This window comes from Syngnathoides biaculeatus, chromosome 6 (assembly GCF_019802595.1).
Source record: "Syngnathoides biaculeatus isolate LvHL_M chromosome 6, ASM1980259v1, whole genome shotgun sequence".
Classification (NCBI taxonomy): Eukaryota; Metazoa; Chordata; class Actinopteri; order Syngnathiformes; family Syngnathidae; genus Syngnathoides; species Syngnathoides biaculeatus.
Window position 1 is genome coordinate 23,135,626 of NC_084645.1, and position 19,312 is coordinate 23,154,937.

The 19,312-nt window shown below is 44.8% G+C and overlaps 1 protein-coding gene across 2 annotated transcripts in view; it reads right to left on the reverse strand.

Moving 5' to 3' along the window:
- gnrhr4 (gonadotropin releasing hormone receptor 4) overlaps window positions 1-19,068 on the reverse strand; it is a 50,856-nt gene extending 31,788 nt beyond the window's left edge. The window contains exon 1 of one of the 2 annotated variants that reach the window (XM_061822214.1): window positions 19,043-19,068. Coding sequence is in view for 1 of the 2 variants with exons in the window: in XM_061822213.1 (XP_061678197.1) it covers window positions 4,230-4,253 (24 nt within the window). In the remaining variant the exon portion in view is untranslated. Of the gene's footprint in view, window positions 1-4,229; window positions 4,326-19,042 lie in introns of those variants that run through there. The other variant, XM_061822213.1, reaches the window with a different exon arrangement.
- Window positions 19,069-19,312: the final 244 nt, after the last annotated feature.

Sequence of the window (19,312 nt, forward strand, 5' to 3'; positions counted from 1 at the left end):
TATAGATTTGATGATGACTCGCAAAACACGACTGCTGCAACTAAGATGCAGTCGTATTCGTTGCAGAGGAGAAAGAATATATGCCGGTGAGTATTGTTGGATACTGTTCGGTTGTGACGCTACCACTTATGTTCAAATATTTAAAGATTTATAATTAGTGCAACGTGGATGCTATCTTTGTTATCCCATCTATGGTGCTTTGCATTTTGCATTCGCATTAAGCTAACAGATGTTCATGAGACAACATTATTGTTTGGTTAAATACATAATGTATAATTATCTGTAATCAACTTGATGGTGAACTTCACAATATTCATCTTGAAGAAATAAGTTTTTGTTTTTGAATAATTATTGGCTGTCTGCCAAGCTGCTACTTGTTATAAAGTTCCCTTAATTTGAAATTTGAAAAATGGCTCATCAAAAACAAAAAGGTTGGATCACTCACTTGTAAATTGAAGTACGACTGTGCTATTTATCATCTGGAGCAGTTCAGAATCAATACGGTGAAGAAAATAAGTATTTGAACACCCTGCTATATTGCCAGTTCTCCCACTTAGAAATCACAGAGGGGGTCTGAAATTTTCATCGTCGGTGCGTGTCCACTGTGAGCGAGATCATCTAAAATCTGAATTTTTTTGACGATTTATGTGTGTGCAAAAAAGTATTTGAACACATGAGAAAACCAAATGTTAATATTTGGTAGAGAAGCCTTTGTTTGCAATTACAGAGATTGAGATTTGATCGTTGAACGTTTTACATTGTTCTTTTTCTTTAATAATGCTCTGTTCCATTAGTATTTCTGCATTTTTGTTTCAAAGATTTCATTAACTCGAGTTCATGTTTTTGCACGTTATTTTTTTGTAATAATAACTTTTTTTTGTTTTTTTTCCCCCCTCATTATTGATTGTTTAAAGTTATTCTGCACTTTTTTTTAATTTGAAAAAAAGTTTACAAGGCTGGGAGCTGAATCGCTAGATACGGCAATACACTCCCAGCCTAGCCTACTCTACTACTAAAGCAGAAATTTCAGCAAAAAATAAATATATTTGTGAAATTGTTTTATTATGCACAGTATTTAAAGTATACAGGTATTTCTACTATGCAGTTTATTATCAGGAAAAGCTTAAAAAAAATGCTTTAAAAAGCCAAATTCTTTCGGGTTGGAACGCATTATTTCTTTTTCCATTAATTGTAATGGGAAACATCGATTTGGTTTTCGAACAAATCACTTCTCGAACCGCCTTCTTGATCGGATTGTGGCCTCGAACCGAGGTTGTACTGTTGCATCACGATACCGCAACATAAAGGAGATGTTTTTGGCCGAATGGCACAACAATTGCGGCAAAAGTCAGCGCTACACCCTTCCTTTAGTCAGTCATTGACGGGATATGATTGAAAAAGTCTCTGCAGGGTCACACATTTCATTCTAGGATGGATTTAAGAAGTTGGAGATGCATTTCTGACTTCATATCAGTTTTACCCAGACAGCCGTTAAGACAAGAATGTTGTTTTGGGCTTTGTAGGCAAGGTAAACATTCCCTGTGCCGGCGCTTCTTCCTTAATAGCCATTTTTTGATATTTCTGTGCGAGTTTACCTCCCGGTGTTCTCTTTCCAGCCCGAGATTCTCTTCTTTTATTCACCTGCGTTTTTTATTTTGGGCTCGGCAGCTCACCGGAGGCCTTTTTATTCGTCAGGATGAGGAGATGAAGACCTGTCACGGAGTGGCTCATTTATCAGCTTCTGCTGAGCAGGTCAGTGAGTCATTGTGTCTTGTCATCATAGAATGCAGGACCTTCTTCTTCTCTTCTTTTTTCTTTGTGTATGTTTTTTTTTTTTTTTTTTGTACACTCCTCTTGTTAACTCCTATAGGAAGGAAAGGGGCGGATGGCGCAACGGTCTGTGAAACGCGTTCACCACCGGCAGACACGATAGCGGCCGTTATTTGGCAGATGGTGGCTAACGCGACGTTTGGCAGGGAAGTCGAAACACCTTTCGCATGTCGATCCCGTGAATAGCATTTGCATGCGTGCGTAATCCCGTCGCCGCATTGTCGGGAGATACCCGAGGACGACGCCGCCGCGCAAGCCTTTCGACTCCGTCGGCTGCTTTTCAGCTCCGGTTTTTGCGACCGAAGAGCTGGCCGAACGGCGAATTTAAAAATCGTAAGCAAGGGGGAATCTCATTGGAAATAATCAAAGTCAAGCAGGCTTTTTTTTTTTTTTTAACATCGCAAGTGGACGGCACGGTGGCTCAACAGTTAAGTGTTGATCTCACAGTTCTGAGGTCCAGGGGTTCGATCCCGGCCCCGCCTGTGTGGAGTTTGCGTGTTCTCCCCCCCCCCCCCCGTGCCTGCGTGGATTTTCTCCAGTCACTCGGGTTTCCTCCCACATCGCGAAAAAACATGCAACATTAATTGGACGCTCTAAAATCACAGGTGTCAAACTCAAGGCCCGGGGGGCCAGATCCGGCCCGCCGCATGATTTTATGTGGCCCGCGAGGCCAAGTCGAGTGTCAATTTCGATCACTCTTGTAAAAATCTGTACCAAGATTTCAAATTGTCATATACTGTATCATCCCTGCTAAAAAAAAATTCTATATAACATTTCTAAAGAACTTTAGGATCCAAATCTGAGAGAATCCATCCATTTTATTAGCCGCTTATCCTCACAAGGGTCGCAGAGAGTGCTGGAGCCTATCCCAGCGGTCAACGGACAGGAGGCGGGGTACACCCTGAACTGGTTGCCAGCCAACAGTCACAATCATACCTAGGGACAATTTAAGAGTGTCCAATTAATGTTGCATGTTTTTGGGATGCGGGCGGAAACCGGAGTGCCCGGAGGGAACCCACGCAGACACGGGGAGAATATGCAAACTCCACACAGGCTGGTCCGGGATTGAACCCGGGGACCTCAGAACTGTTGGGCCAACGCTTTACCAGCTGAGCCACCGTGCCACTTCCTATAGAATTTCTATACAAATTCTATTGTTCTGTACAAATTCTATAGAATTCTATATATTTCTATCAAAAATTTTTAGCAGGGATAAATGATAAAGTTGAGATATTACGAGCATTTTTGTGTTACCAAACGTGAATAGTTGAAAAACACACTACCCTTGATTTCTGATTCCAAAACTAGTTCATAAATTGATTATGTAAATATGAAGAAATTATTAAATATTTTTGTTCCACAGTCATAACGACCCTCTGAAGTCAACCGGAACGACATTGTGGCCCGCGAGAAAAATGAGTTTGACACCCCTGCTCTAAATTGCCCCTAGGTGTGATTTTGAGTGCGACCGCTGTCTGTCTCGATGAGGTCGCTGTTATAATCGACCCCTAACGGGACAAGCCGAAAGAAACTCCGGTTTCCTCCCACATCCGAGAAAACATGCAACATTAATTGGACGCTCCAAATTGCCCGTAGGTGTGATTGTAAGTGCGTCTGTTTGTCTCTATGTGTCCCCGTGATTGGCTGGCGGCCAGTTCATGGTGTACTCCACCTCCTGCCCGATGACAGCTGGAATAGGCTCCAGCGCTATGGATGGATGGACAAATTAAAATTTTAAAATACCTGTAATGTCATTTACTACAATCAATTCAAACAAAAATAGTTTATTTACGTGTCATGAACTGAGACTGAAATTCGCCGCAAACAGGTCACGTCGACCTTCGTGCGGTGCTCACAAAGTAGCCCTCATCCTCAAAAGGGTTGCTGAGCCCTGCTTTAAAGAATGGAGTCACCCAATTCTTTTTGCGGCATATTAAAGTTATTTTCTTTCTGTAAATAGCACATAAATAGCGTCCGCGAACAGTTCTCGCACGCGATTCGTTTGACTGTACTGCAGCTTCTTCTGCTAATTCGAATCACGCAGCATATAAGCTAACAAATGTACCGAACAAAACTCTTTGAAACTTCAAATAAGTGACTTCTATCCTAATTCCGGTGTTCAAGAATATACAGAAAACAAATATGACAAGTTAAACATCGAAAAATAATACAGCCGGATTAGACATGAAAAAAAAACAAAAAAAAATCACTCAAAAACTCCTGCCGATCTGTCGCTCTTATTGTGAAGCAACAGGAAGTTGCACACACTCTTCCTGTTCATTTGTTCTTTTTAACTCGGGCTTTATCATGTTCAATTAACGTCTGAAAACTTAGAAATGCGACACAAAATCGAGAGCAATGCATCTCAAACGCAGCAACGACACCGCCGCGTATCTTACCTGTAACCAGCACAGAATACACATTTAGCTCACAGCACATAAATAGCATCCGCTAACAGTTCTCACACGCGATTATTTTCTTTGGACTTCAGCTTCTTCTGCGAAAGAGCGAGGCAGCGTCCGCCGGCGGCTGCAACACAGCGCCCCCTGCTGGTGAATCGATGTTAGTACAAGAACGACCGCACTTGAAGCAAATGTACACGTGCAGTCACACGAGAGTTGAATTTGAGGGGTAAAGTATTTGTTTTTTTATTTTTAAAATGTAATTTTTTATTATTTTTTTTCAGTATTTTTGTGTGTGTTGTTTTATCGGGTGGGCCGAAAATACTAATGTTTTTAACTGTACATGTTATTAATGTCCAAACACCATGCGCCACGTTGGCTTGTTGTCCTCGGCGCAACTGCTAACTTCGGAGCTGAAGTTCCCGGTCGATTAGTTTCTCTAATCTAGAGGTCACCCTGTTTCTTTTTGGTGCCCCCCAGGGCTCTGTCTTGGGCCCCCTCCTTCGTTACCGCCGACATCCTGCCTCTTGGTGAATTCAATTTATACATTGACCGTTACACGGACGACGCACACCAAACCCACTGCCACCATGAGCAAGGCTTGGCCACTACCGGGAGTGTCATCCCAGACACCTGTCGCCGGCCACATGTGTTTCGCATGAGGCACTGTGATTAGACCAAGTATTTAAATTGCCATTTGCCAGTTTGTTGCTTTGTGTTAGTGAGTATCCTTCACCGCTTCCCGGGTTACTCAGATACTTGGATTAATAGTCATCGAAACCTGTTTCCCATTTTTTTTTTTTTTTTTTTTACCCTGCTTTCTTGGAACGTGTAATTGTGCATCAAATAAAACCCACTGAACATTATGCCTTTGCCTGGGAGTCCTGCATTTGTATCCGCCTCCGCACCGCTGGGATGTGACACCATCTTCCTCCCTCCTCCCTTTCTGGCTGCTTTTATGATCTCAAATCTTGGTTCCCGTCCAGTCTTGTACAACTCAACAGGGATTAAACCAAAATCGCTAGCATATGTACCAAGTCCACCTTCTCCAAAACGGAATCATTTCCTAATTATTGTGACCAATCCTGAACGTGTTCAGTGTTTCCATATAAATGAGCACCATGACTTATCAATAACATATCATAACATATTATTAATGGTCATTTGAGCAAATTTGTTATTTTGGAAGTGTACGTCAAATATGTATATCCGTTCGCATTACTCGGCACCAAAGCAGTGTCCCTCAAAAATGTTGGTGACCTCTGTCCTGGGGTCAAATGAAAATAAAACCCCATTTTGGTCTCCATTTCCTGGTATTAGTTTCATAGCAGCATTATTTTATGCCCGGTTAACTTCTTCCTCCCTAAGCAGGTGGAACCAATTTTGGATTCACGTCGTGGCTGTAAATAGCATCTTCGGAAGCTACATAGGCACGATGGGGTGTGTGTGTGTTTGGGGGGGGGGGGGGGCAGATAATTATCACGACAGCTGGGTTGCCCTGGAAATTAGCATTCCGGATTCGATCATTGAAAGGTCTTACGCGACCCAGTGAGTCCTTGGTGTTCAAAGGAATTGCTGCTGGTAATGCCATAATTACAGTTCCCCCAAGAATGGATATGATATTTCACAGATATGTTTTTTTTTTTTTTTTTTGTTCACTATTCAGTGCTCTTGTATGACCAGTACTTCTCCTGTGTACTTAAAAACAATACTACGTCGTAATTGTTTCAAGATGGATCCCAGTTTTTGTGGTCTCTGTCATAATCGAACCCTAACGGGACATGCCGAAAACATGCAACATTAATTGGAGAGACTAAATTACCCCGAGGCGTGATTGTGAGTGTGATTGGTTGTCTGTCTCTGTGTGCCCCGCGATTGGCTGGCGACCAGTTCAGGGTGGACCCCGGCTCCTGCCCGTTGACTGCTGGGATAGGCTCCAGCACGCCTGCGACCCTTGTGAGGATAAGCGGCTAAGAAAATGGATGGATAGATGTGTTCTCGCATGCCATCATTAAAAAGTACTAGCATTAGCATTCATTTTGGAAAAGAAACAAAAGGCACAAAAAAGATTTTTTTTTCCAGGTTTTGTCATTTTTACTGTTCAAGATGGTAGCAAAGCTATCGGAAGATGAAATATGGCACAAAATCTAATTTTTCCCAGCACAATGTAAGTTGATAAAGTAAGGAAACTAATTTGTGTGCAGAGGTCTTTTTCAGTTGTACCAAGTTTTCAAAACTTTTTATATATTCATATATAATAAACAGTATATTATTATTTATACCTATGTTTGTGCATAAATACACTTCAGCATTGGGTGATGGCCCTTTTTCGATTCTCAGTGCACCAAGCAAAGTTCGATAAAGGCATGGTTGTCACGAACATCCGGTGCGGGGACGGACCCAAATGCAGGACTTCGAGGGAGAGGCATAATGTTCAATGTAGTTTATTCCGGGAACTGGGTCATACACGGTGTAGCAGTCCGATAAGACATAGATACAGAAACGCTAGGCTAGGCGAGATCCAAAAGACTATCGAGCAAACTTATAACTCAACAAGACAGGATCAGACAAAAAGGCACAGAATCGCTGTGACTATCAAATACATAACATAACATACACAACTTTGGAGTTCTAATACAAAGAAATGGCAAAATCAAACTCCTTTGAAAATTGTGTGGAAATTAAATGTTTTATTTCAGAAACCAACCGGTGACATCAGAATCCGTTTCACGGGCAAGCGGCTCGGAGGCGGGCACAAATGCAGGACTCCGAGACGAGGACATGATTTTAAGCGTGGTTTTATTCCGAACTCAGGTCGTATACCAATAAGAAGTCCAAAAGTGTCATGAACTTCCGGTAAAGGGACGGACCCAAATGCGGGACTTCGAGGGAGGGGCATAATGTTCAATGCAGTTTCTTCCGAGCTCGGTGCGAAGGAATCCATCAAACAATTGTGCGAGGAGCGAGAATGAAGACCCCGACCCGGGCTCGACATCAGAGACGCTCCGAAGTCGTCCTGAAAATCTTTCCCGAGTTGTAAATAAAACGTGAATAATCGATGCCGTTTATGTAGTGAACTCGCTATCGCTTTTGTTGAACATCGAACATTCATGCATCGCGACGCGCGTCTCTTCTGTATTGTCAGTAAGACGTGAATAACGAAGGAAAACAAAATGGATGCCGCCCGGATTTGAGAGTTCTCATCTGAATATTGATTCTGGATCGGAATAAAAAGAGCTTCGCACGCTAAGTATGAGGCCCTTCATTCGTCACCCACTTCACGCCCTCGACGCGAGCTGTTGTGCCGACGCTTTCAAACTCTTCGATACGGCGCGGAACTCTTTTATTCTGAAGGATTAAAACTCATAATGGCTTTTTATACGGTTCCTCGCGCTCCGGCGACATGAAAAGCCGCGTGCGGTTTTCTCATGTGCAAATGAATATATCTTGAGGCAAGTACGCCTCATGATTTATGCCTATATGAAGCATCAAAGACATATAAGTTGAAATATGTCTAGAAAAAAAAAAAAAACTTAGCTCGAACTCTCTTTTACATAAATATGTACAGTATCTATAAATGTCTTCTACTGTAGAATGCGTTTTCAGGTACAACATTTTAGCTCTGCGGCAGAAGACTGAAATATCCATCCATCCACTTTCTTAGCCGCTTATCCTCACGAGGGTCGCGGGGAGTGGTGGAGCCTATCCCAGCCGTCAACAGGCAGGAGGCGGGGTACGCCCTGAACTGGTCGCCAGCCAATCGCAGGGCACATCGAGACAAACAGCCGCACTCACAATCACACCTATGGGCAATTTAGAGTGTCCAATTAACGCTTGTTTTTTTTTGGGACGTGGGGGGAAACCCACGCAGGCACGGGGAGAACATGGAAACTCCAGGGCTGGGATTGAACCCGGGTCCTCAGAACTGTGAGGCCAACGCTCTCAGGGGATGGTCTGGGTGACACAACGGACGAGGGGGATTGAGGCGGGAACCGCAGCCGGATCGTGGCTGGTCTCGATGTTTGACCACAGGTAACGTTACAGCAGTCAAATCGAGTTTTTATTTGATTTGCAGAAGAAGAAACAGGAAGCAAACAGTGACTCTCGTTTGCTTTTCTGCGCCCTCGACAACGACTTTCGACGCGAAATTGGAAACAGAAGCTCCCCTGAACGCGTGTCGACACGCGGTACTGTGTAAAGTTCACGAGTAAATCAGACGAGCGTTTTACATTCGACGGCGGTTTTGTCCCGCGCGTAGCCTCGGCGCTCGGATGGAGAACTCATTCCGCTCTTACGATAGCAGGACAGAACCTCCGTTGTAGTCTTTCAGCCCAGCAGGGTTTTTTGGTTGAATAATCTGCTGCGGGGTGAAGTCCAGACTGCATCTTTTGCTGTCGTGAACATCTCACGCCGACTGCTCACAACTGTGTCGAATTTGGATGACGACGCGCACATCGGCGATGTTCATGGCTCAACGGTTTACGCGAGGATCTAGTCAAGATCTAGTTATCTGGAATTGTCTACCTCTAGAAACTACTTCTGTAAATTTTGATTTCAGACTTTTTTTACTTAAAATTAAACTACACCTAGCGTGCAATTAGCCTTACCCAGACTCAGTCTCACGCTACTCTGGATTTTGGCCTGTTTTACTGCCAGCAACCACCACCCCGCCTCCAATTTAATCCCACTCAATCTGGAATTGTCTACCTGTGGAAATTAGAGCGCCTGCTTCTGTAAATCTTGATTTAAGCCTTTTTTTAATTAGACTCTCGCATTTGATTAAACTACACCTAGCGTGCAATTAGCTTTACCCAGCCTCACACCCGCTACGCTAGAGTTTGGCCTGTTTTGCTGCCACCCACCCCCAATTTAATCCCACTCAATCCGGAATTGTCTACCTGTGGAAATTAGAGCGCCTATTTATGAAAATTTTGATTTAAGACTTTTTTTTAATTAGACTCTCGCATTTGATTAAATTACACCTAGCGTGCAATTAGCCTTACCCAGCCCCCAGATTTTGGCCTGTGTTACTTCCAGCCGCCAATTTATTGCCCACTCTAGCAGTACTTCTGTAATAAAACTCCATCTTGTGTTTCTCCGTAGTTGATTCCATTTGTGTCACTTGTCGGCGCTTCTGGTTGTCCGCTGAATTGTATTCGAGAGGCGGCGGTCTGCCGGCCATTAAATTGCGGTCCGAGCAACCTGCGGTGCAGCAATTTAAAAATAACTGGCATGTTTTGTTGCGATGATGACGTGTCAGACACCCACAGAGACAAAGCGCCGCCACCCAGATGCCTCGTTTGTCTTTCCAAGTCTGACGAATGTCTGACCGCTGTCCTCAATACTATTGATCCGCATTTGCCACATAACGTTTGTGCGGTGAGTCACTGATGGCGTAGCGGTACACACGCCTTGCTTTGGTGCGGGCAGCGTGGGATCGAGTCCCGCTCGGTGTTGGATATCTGCCCTACGACCATTTCAGGGCGTAGTCCGCCTTTCGCCCCAAAGCTAGCCGGGATAGGCTCCAGCTTTCCAGCGACCCTACTGTGGATAAGCGGCTTGGATAATGACATGACGAGAATTTGTGCGGTCTTTGCTATTCAGGAGTAGGGAATTCCTTCTAACATAAAATAGTTGAAATGAAGAGCTGAGGGCTCCATTTTTTATTAAATATGTCCAAATGAGTTTTCATTTTACTGGCTTCCATGTCATACCTAATAATTTTTATTCTGTGTTTTCTAAGTTAATATAAATGAAGCAATAAATGAGTTATTTTGGAAATAGCTAACTTTTGTGTTTCAAACGGTTCTCTGATGTCATTTTGTCACAAAATCAGGACACTCCAAGAAAAAAAAAAATTGGATTTATGATGATTATGCTTTGTGACCGAGAGTTAAAAACAGGGAACAATGTAGCAACTTGTAACTCTTCGAAAGGGAGCGACCAGTCACATTGATTTGACGCCGTCATCTCGGTCGCTCATCAAGATTCCGCTGATCTACTGGATTGCGACCGATGTTGGGGAAGAATCGGTGGACCTGATCACGGAAACCGTTGAGTTCCGTGACAGCATTTCTCGAGGACCACCGGGATTTAAGTCTAAAATTAGCATATACTGGATTATGCTCCCTATCAAGCGCAATCAAACTTCTATTAGCTGAGATTCAATCAGAAAATCAAAGGCTAGCGACAAGGGACTAGTTTCCGGAATAAACCACATTGAACATTATGCCTCTGCCTCGGTGTCCTGCATTTGGGTCCTTCCCCGTACCGGAGGTTCGTGACACTTTTAGACTGCTTATTGGTACACGACCTCATTTCGTAATAAAACCACGCTTAACATCACATCCTCGTTTCGGAGTCCTGCATTTGGGTCCACCCCGAGGCGCTTGCCCATGACGCGGACTCTTACGTCCCCGCTTGGCTTCTCAAATAAAACATTTAATTTCCACACAATTTTGAAAAGGAATTTGATTTCTTTGTATTATAACTCCAAAATTGTGTATGTTATGTGATCATTGATTTGCTCGCCATGCACTTTGATCGTTGCGCGTAAAGACGGTTTTCAAAGTATTTGTGAAACATCTCAAACGGTTTGGCTTGTTGAGTGATTTTTCAGGTTGAGCAAGCATCTATTTTTCTCCCCCCCCCACCCCCCCACCCCACACACACAGCGACGAGTAGTTGGCAAATTCGACTTGTTTGCGGATTGATTGGGGCCAAAATGTTAATCTGCATTTTATGCGAGACCCTCAAGGTCTTTGAGGCCTCTGCGAAAATTCAGGATTTTTAATCAACGCGCTAAGAATGTTTTGGGTTTTTTTTTGTTTTTTTTTTCCTCACATCTTCTCAGTGACTTCATCTGGAGCTTGTTCACACGTAGGCGTTAGTACGCGATAACCTCGGGGGGTGAGTGCGGGACATTGGCGTGTGCCGGCTCACTTGAAGTGTTTCCACGAGCTCGCTGGAGTCGCGGCTCGGTCGTGTCATTGGCAAATGTTCTCTTTCATCAGATTAAAAAAAAAAAAAAAAAAAAAACAAGTGGAATGTGACTCAAATGAAGGCAACTTGCCGGTTCAGTCGAAACACTTCCATGCCGCAATGCACATTGTTTGTACAGTAACCAACGCGACAAAAGTCAGTGCAGCACTGCTTACCTTGAGCCTTTTGGTTTTGGTTGGAGCGTGGCTTTTAACAGAGGCAACGCTCGTGCTCAGTCATCTTCTTCTTCTTTTTTTTCTTCTTCTCTTCCTTCTCCTCCTCCTCATCCTCCTTCCTCTCCTCCTCCTCCTCCTTTTTGTTCTTATTCTTTGTCTCCCTTTTTTATTCTTCTCCTCCTCTTTCTTCTTTTCCTTCTACTCCTCGTTTCTTCCTCTTCTCCTCCTCCTTCTCCTCCTTGGATTCCTCCTCTTTCTTCTTCTTCTCTTCCATCTACTCCTTCTCCTCCTCCTCCTTCTTCTTCTTCTTCGACTTCTTTTTTTCTTCTTTTCCTTCTTCTGCTTCTTCTCCTCCTGCTCTTTCTTGTTCTCATTCTTATTCCTCTTCTCCTTTTTCTTCTTCTTCTCCTCCTTGTTGTTCTCATTCTTCTTCATATTCTTTGTCTCCTTTTTTATTCTTTTTCTCCTCCTCTTTCTTCTCTTCCTTCTAGTCCTCTTTTCTTCTTCTTCTTCTCCTCCTCCTTCTTATTCCTCTCCTCCTTTTTCTCCTTTTTCCTCCTTCTTTTTGTCCTTCTTATTCCCCTCCTCCTTTCTTTCTCTCCTCCTCCTCCTCCTTCTCCTTTCTTCTTCTTCCTCTCCTCCTCCTCTTTCTTCTTCTTCTCCTCCTCCTCCTCGTGCTCCTTATTCTTATCATTATTGGTGTCATTTTTTTTCTCCACCTCCTCCTCCTCCATTTTCTTCTTCTCTTCCTTCTCCTCCTTGGATTCCTCCTCTTTCTTCTTCTCTTCCATCTACTCCTTCTTCTCCTCCTCCTCCTTCTTCAACTCCTCCTTTTTTCTTCTTCTTTTCCTTCTTCTGCTTCTTCTCCTCTTCCTTCTTGTTCTCTCTTATTCCTCTTCTCCTCCTCCTTTCTTCCTCTCCTTCTCCTCCTCCTTATAGTTGGTCTCCTTTTTTAATTCTTTTTTTATTATTTTTCTTCTTCTCCACCTCCTCCTCCTTTTTCTTCTTCTCTTCCTTCTCCTCCTCCTCTTTCTTCTTCTCCTTCTTCTTCTCCTCCTCCTCCTGCTCTTCTTGTTCTCCTTCTACTCTCCTCCTCTTCTTCTTCTTCTCTTCTTCTTCTTCTTCTTCTTCTTCTTCTTCTCTTCTTCTTGCCCGCCCTTTGGCACCAGCAGGTTTTCACACCCGGCATTCTGAACCTCTGAACCCCCCACCCCCACCGAAGGCTTTGGGGGCGTTTCGTCATCATCGGTTCTGAACGGCAACATCAATCCAGCCACGTCTCAGGGGGGCGCTAATGACGGCGCCGTGCTCGTCTTTTCCTGTTGCCAAACAAAGGCCTCTTCCGAGTTCCAAGTGTTGTTTTGTGCTCGGAGGGCAGGTCGTGTTTCATGAGCGCGATCGAGACCACCGTTCCAGTCAATCGCGCGCGCCTGTGAGCGATGTTCACTCTTTTTAAGTGTCATTAGTGTTCTCTGCCGAGGCTTCGCTCGGGTCAGAGGTTGGCTTTTTGCAGCGTGTGGGACGATGTGAAAAAAGCCAGAAAGCATCATGAAGTCTCGGGAAGCCGCTTTGTCAAGTTAACCCCCAAATGTGGTCAAAATTTGGACAGCGTGTACACAATTTGCATTTCATGGCTGAGTACCTTTCAGCTGAATATGGCAAAAGTCTGTAAGATGCTGTTTTACAGTGGATATATAAAGTCTGCACACCCCCGTTCAAATGTCAGTTTAGCCGATGCCCCCACCCCTTGCGCGCCACAGACGGACTCACTCCGTCTGTAGAGATTCTACTTTATGTGTCACTGCAAAATGTCAGTATGAGCAGAACCTAAAAAATAAAAAAAAAAAAAAACAAGCCCCCCCCCCGGTCCCGAGTACAGTAATCACGACATATGCGAGATTATTCTTCACCATATGCAGCGCCACCGGGAAACCAAATGAGCCGCAAACGCTCGCGCGTCGACTGTGAGTCGGAGATTGAAATACGATGAAGCCTCATCACAGAGAAAATTACACTTCCAATCAATTCAAAGTGGGATGCTGTCACTTCCAAGTGTTTACATCAGAATTCAACGGGAAGACTCCAAAAGACAGCCCTGAAGACTATTTTTTGCACTCTACTGCTCTCCAGTGGACATTCCTGGTACTGTAACTATAGCGTAAAAAAGTATACACAGTATCTTCTTCTTTTCCTTTCGGCTTGTCCCGTTAGGGGTCGCCACAGCTTGTCATCCTTTTCCATCTAAGCCTATCTCGTGCATCTTTCTCTTTAACACCAACGACAACATCCGTCAACCTTTTCTTTGGTCTTCCTCTCGCCCTGCGGGAACCATCCAAGTCTGCTCTCTCGAACCTTGTCTCCAAAACGGAAGCGTCCCATAATTGCTGTGCTTGCCCAAATAAGGAGGCCGATCGAAGACCCTACCCAATCAATCGGGAGGAGGGGGGGGGGGGGAATCGGGCCCGGTGGACGGGAGGCGTCCCACGATGAGGGATCCAGGGCGGTCCTTTGACCCCCTAAAGGTGGCGCGTCAACTGGCCACCCGGTGGGGTGCCGCAGGGCGCAAGGTGTGGTCTGTGGAGTTTTTACAAGGAGGCTCAAGATTCACCCGTTTGGTTTAGCTTTGACCTCAATTCTTCATTTATCCTTTCAAAATCCTTATCTTGTCATGGAGAAGTTCCACATTTTATCTTTCTTCAATGCTGTGAAGGAGGGAGGCCATGTTGGCCCATCCGTCCATCCATTTTCTTACCCGCTTATCCTCACGAGGGTCGCGGGGAGTGCTGGAGCCTACCAAGATGCCAAATGGAGCATTAATAATCTGCAAATATGGCACAAATAGCAAACAACTCCGGAATTTGTGGAAGTGGAAACTTTTATTTGTGCAAAGGCGTTTTCAGAATACAGTGGGAAAAGGAGAGTAACTAATATGCATCCAGCCATTTTCTTTGCCGCTTATCCTCACGAGGGTCGCGGGGAGGACTGGAGCCTATCCCAGCTGTCAACGGGCAGGAGGCGGGGTACACCCCGAACTGGTTGCCAGCCAATCACAGGGCACATGGAGACAAACAGTCGCATTCGCAATCACACCGACGGGCAATTTGGAGTGTCCAATTAACGTTGCATGTTTTTGCGATGTCGGAGGAAACCGGAGTGCACGGAGAAAAGCCACGCAGGCACGGGAGAGAACATGCAAACTCCACACAGGCGGGTCCGGAATCGAACCGGGGACCTCAGAACTGGGAGGCCAACACTTTCCAGCTGAACCACCGTCCAACCCCATGTTGGCCCAATTACACTGGAAAACGTGCAGAACTTCATATCCGTGTAACAATGGACGGCTTGCATTCGTCACGTTCAGTATGCATTCCCCCTCTACCTCCCTCACACCATCGACACTGCCCCCCCCCCTCCCCACAGCCCCCAACCCCCTAAGAGCAGCATTCAAACAATGAATTTTAGACAAAAGCCCGGTTACATAACAGCGGACCCCGACGGGAAATCCAGACTGGCCGACGGCCAAGAGCTCACTTGTAGATTTCATACTGGAAGGCTACAATTGTGCTTTACGAATGTGTGGATTCATTCGATGGAGGAGGGGGGGGGTGCTTTGACAATTGCAAATGAAATCCTCAATTTGCGTCAAGCATATACAGATCATAGTTGACAAAATACATTTACTGGATGAGAGCCGTCTTGTTTTTCTTTTATCCTCATGCTTTTTTAGAACATATCCACTTTTTGATCACATTACTTGCACTTTATTCGCTATTAATTGTCTTTTTTTTAAATATTTTGTTTGTCATTTTTATTGTTTTTATGCCGCTTTAAACGTTTTATCTCTTTGTTTTCAAATCCCTTTAATCATGTAGAGCACATTGCGTTACCTTGTGAATGAAATTCGCAAGACAAATAAATTGGCTTTGGAATTGATTCTCATATATAATATATATATATATATATATATATATACATACACACACACACACACACACACACACACACATGTACACACACACACAGAGAGAGAGAGAGAGAGAGAGATGAGAGAGAGGGAGAGAGAGAGAGTGTAAAAGTACAAATCAAATGAAACGGTTTTAGATATCAGGAAACACGCACAATAGCGGAAATATTTTTACAAAAGACGAAATAAAACACTCAAAAATGGAACATCCCATAATATACTAGCGTGCATTTTATTCTCATTTATGAGAGATGGGCTTAAATCCTAAAACCGCATAACTTGCTTCTGGATATGTGGTAAAAAAAAAAAAAAAGTGGCGTACAGGATGTGAGAAAGCTAAATGCTGAACGACTAGCTAGCGATTAGAATTAGCATGCAAGTGATTAGCATTTTTTGGTATATTAAAAAAAGAAACGCAAACAATAATTCAGATAGATCATACTCAATATGTTTTATGTACATTTCACATCCAACAGCGTCTTAAAAATAATTAACAGATGGTTCGTCGCTGTCATTTTTGGGGTAGTTTATCATTTATCCCTCGCGCAACCGTGAAGCGCTCTCATTAGCACGACTGAATCACTCATACGCACATTTTTTTTTTTTTTTTTGCTAAGATAAACGAGTCAAACACTCTCACACATCCCAACAACTGCAATCCATATTTCAGCTCCCTTTCATCCTTTCAGCGGCGCACAGAAGAGTGTTTCAACAGTGCACGTGAGTCCATTTTTAAGAAAGAAAAAGAAATCACTGAGCGCGAGAGGGGACGAGCGTGACGGCCACTCACACGACGTGTTCTCCTCCCGGACCGCCAGAAGGTTGACGCGAGCCGCACGTTCTCTGGCTCGATCGATTTTCATTTAGCGCCGCACGTGCGCGAATCGGTCCCACTTGGCGTCCCCGCCGGCCCGCCGGCTCGGTTTGGTTTTTGGGGTTTTTTTTTTTTTCTGTCTGGCGCGAAGACGTGACCCCTATGGCGGCGTCTGCTGTTGACAGGTCGCCGATGGCCAACGCCGCATTTGTCTACAGCTCATGAGCGGAGGTCGGCGGCATCGTTCCGGGTGACCTTTCACGACTGAAAACACTTTCGCAAAATACTCTAATAGTCCATCCTTCCATTTTCATAGCCGCTTATCCTCACGAGGGTCGCGGGGAGGACTGGAGCCTATCCCAGCTGTCGACGGGCAGGAGGCGGGGTACGCCCTGAACTGGTCGCCACCCAATCGCAGGGCACATTGGGACAAACAGCCACACTCACAATCACACCTTGAGGCAATTTACAGTGTCCGATTAATGTTGCATGTTTTGGGGACGTGGGAGAAAACCGGAGTGCCCACCCGGAGAAAAGCCACCAAGGCACGGGGAGAACATGCAAACTCGACACAGGCGGGTCCGGGATTGAACCCGGGACCTCAGAACTGTGAGGCCAACGCTTTCCAGCTGCCTTTGATACGTTTGTCATGTCAGTGGTTTTCAAACTGTGGTGGGTGGGCTACCATGAAAACTTTTCGTTATTAAGTGACACCCAGCTGTTGTTCATATTTTTGTTGAATAATGTTTGCAAAATTCCTTCTCCAAAATGTCTGGCAGTGCAGAAAAAAATTACGTGAACCAAAACACTTTTCATACAGTCGGGCAGCTCAAATATGTATCTATAAATGTCTTCTACTGTAGTATGCGTTTTCAGCTGTAACATTTTTGCTGTGCGGCAGGAGACTTTGAAATATCCATCCGTCCACTTTCTTAGCCGCTTATCCTCACGAGGGTCGCGGGAGAGCGGGGACTGGTCGCCAGCCAATCGCAAGGCCGCATGGGGACAAACAGGTGCACTCACAATCACACCTACGGGCAATTTAGAGTGTCCAATTAATTTTGCATGTTTTTGGGATGGGGGAGAAAACCGGAGTTCCCGGAGAAAACCCACGCAGGCAGGTTAGGGATCGAACCTGTGACCTCAGAACTGTGAGGCCAACGCTTGACCAGCTGAGTCACCGTGCCGCCTCATCATATTTACATCATCAATTTATGAACTAGTTTTGGAATCATAAATCAAGGGTGATGTGTTTTTCAACGCTTCACGTTTCAGTCACACAAAAATCATTTATGATATATGACAATTTGAAATTTTGGTCCAGATTTTTACAAGAATCAGATTTGGCTTTGCGGGCCACATAAAATCACGCAACAGGCCAGATCTGGCCCCCCGGGCCTTGAGTTTGACACCAGCGACGTACACAATGATGAACCCACGTTACATTTTTTAACATTTTTTCAACAAAAACAAACTCCATCCACATGAGGGTCACGGATATTAATAACTAGCACAGCCGCCTAAATAATCCACGCGTGAAACAACGAAATATGTCTGCGCTAACAGGAAGTCAGGTCCGGCGCGGAGGTTCTGTAAATTAGCCCCGGGCCGGGGCCCGTACGGCTCCGCGGGGGGGCCACGCAGGTGAAAAAGTAACAAGTCTACTTTGGACTCCACGTCGGGCCGCCGCGAGGGCGAATTCCGAAGCCGGGCGCGCCGCGGGGGGTCCGCCCGCCGACCTTTGCGAGGGAGCCCGGGCGAAGCGTAACAATTTGCACGTTTATTATTAAACTTGCTCGCGAGGAAAGCTCATCGGGCCAGTGTTTTTTTTTTTTTTTTTTTTTTTTTACAGTGCACACATTCCAGACCCCCCCCCCCCCTTTATGTAGCCTTTATGAGGAAACTTAGCCTTGGATTGGAAAAGGACAAGCAGGAACTTTGTTAACAAAAGTAGTCAGAATTCAACAACATCAACAAAGGAATGAAATGCCATGAAAAACATTTTTTGCAGCAAATCACTATTATTAAAGAGCCACTGACAGGAAAAGCAGGATTTTTAGCATGTTAGCATGTTTTTACTACAAAAAAAAGGAATGGATCCATCCGTTTTTTCACCACACAACATAATTTTGACAGGTATGTTTTTTTGTAACTCCCTCCCCCCCATGAAAATCCTCTTGAGGGATTTATTTTGGAGAAGAAACAGGAAGTGACATAATCAGCAGGAGCGCACTCAGGCGTGTGTTCATACCGGTTTTACCTGCGGGAAAGTCGCTCTTTGTTCCTTCGTGTTTGCCAAAATTGGATTTGAATTTGAAATGTGAAGCGATCACATTTTCAATTGTTGCGACAATTCGCTGTATGAAATTTGCCGCCTGTGCCACCAGGTGGCGTTACTTCAGGTCAGAAACGGAACAGCCAGCCAATCGCAGTTACGCTTTCTTAGTCAGGTGATGTCACATGCTAAGAAAGCCTAACTTGATTGGCTGGCTGTCCGGTTCTGACCTGAATGGTCTACCGTCATCCCTATAAACATTGTAAAATAGATAATGAAATGACAAATACATATCAGTTTATTCACTTCAATGTAAGTAATGCAACGAGCCGGCATTTTGGCGAACACGAAGGAACGACAAGCAACCTTCCCTTATCATTTCGAGCCATATTTAGATGATACGCGGATCGCGGCCAAACCATCTCCGCCCGATCCACCTCCGCGGCGGCGGCCATGAACAATGTTGCCCGCGAGCGACGACGACAGCGCGGCCCATCCGATCACGGCTTCGGCCGGGGTGGCACATCGACACATTTACGGATTTACAGATTACGCCCCCCCACTATTATTTTTTTTTTTAGCAGCTGTATACACACCTACCTGTGATCCGGAACCCACCAAGCCGTGCAATCTGTTTTTCACGACGAACCGGGTCTCTTGGAAACTTATGAGGGGTAAATCCGTCCTCCCAAGCGTTGGGGCAACGTCCGGCAATGCAATTTTAGCTAACACGAAGGAATAACGAGCGACTTTCCCGCAGGTAAAACTAATAGAAACAAACGAGTCCACTTGGGGGCGGTCCCACCATGTACATCACTTCCTGGTTCTTCTCAAAAACCAATCCCTGAGAGGATTTTCATGGTGGGAGTT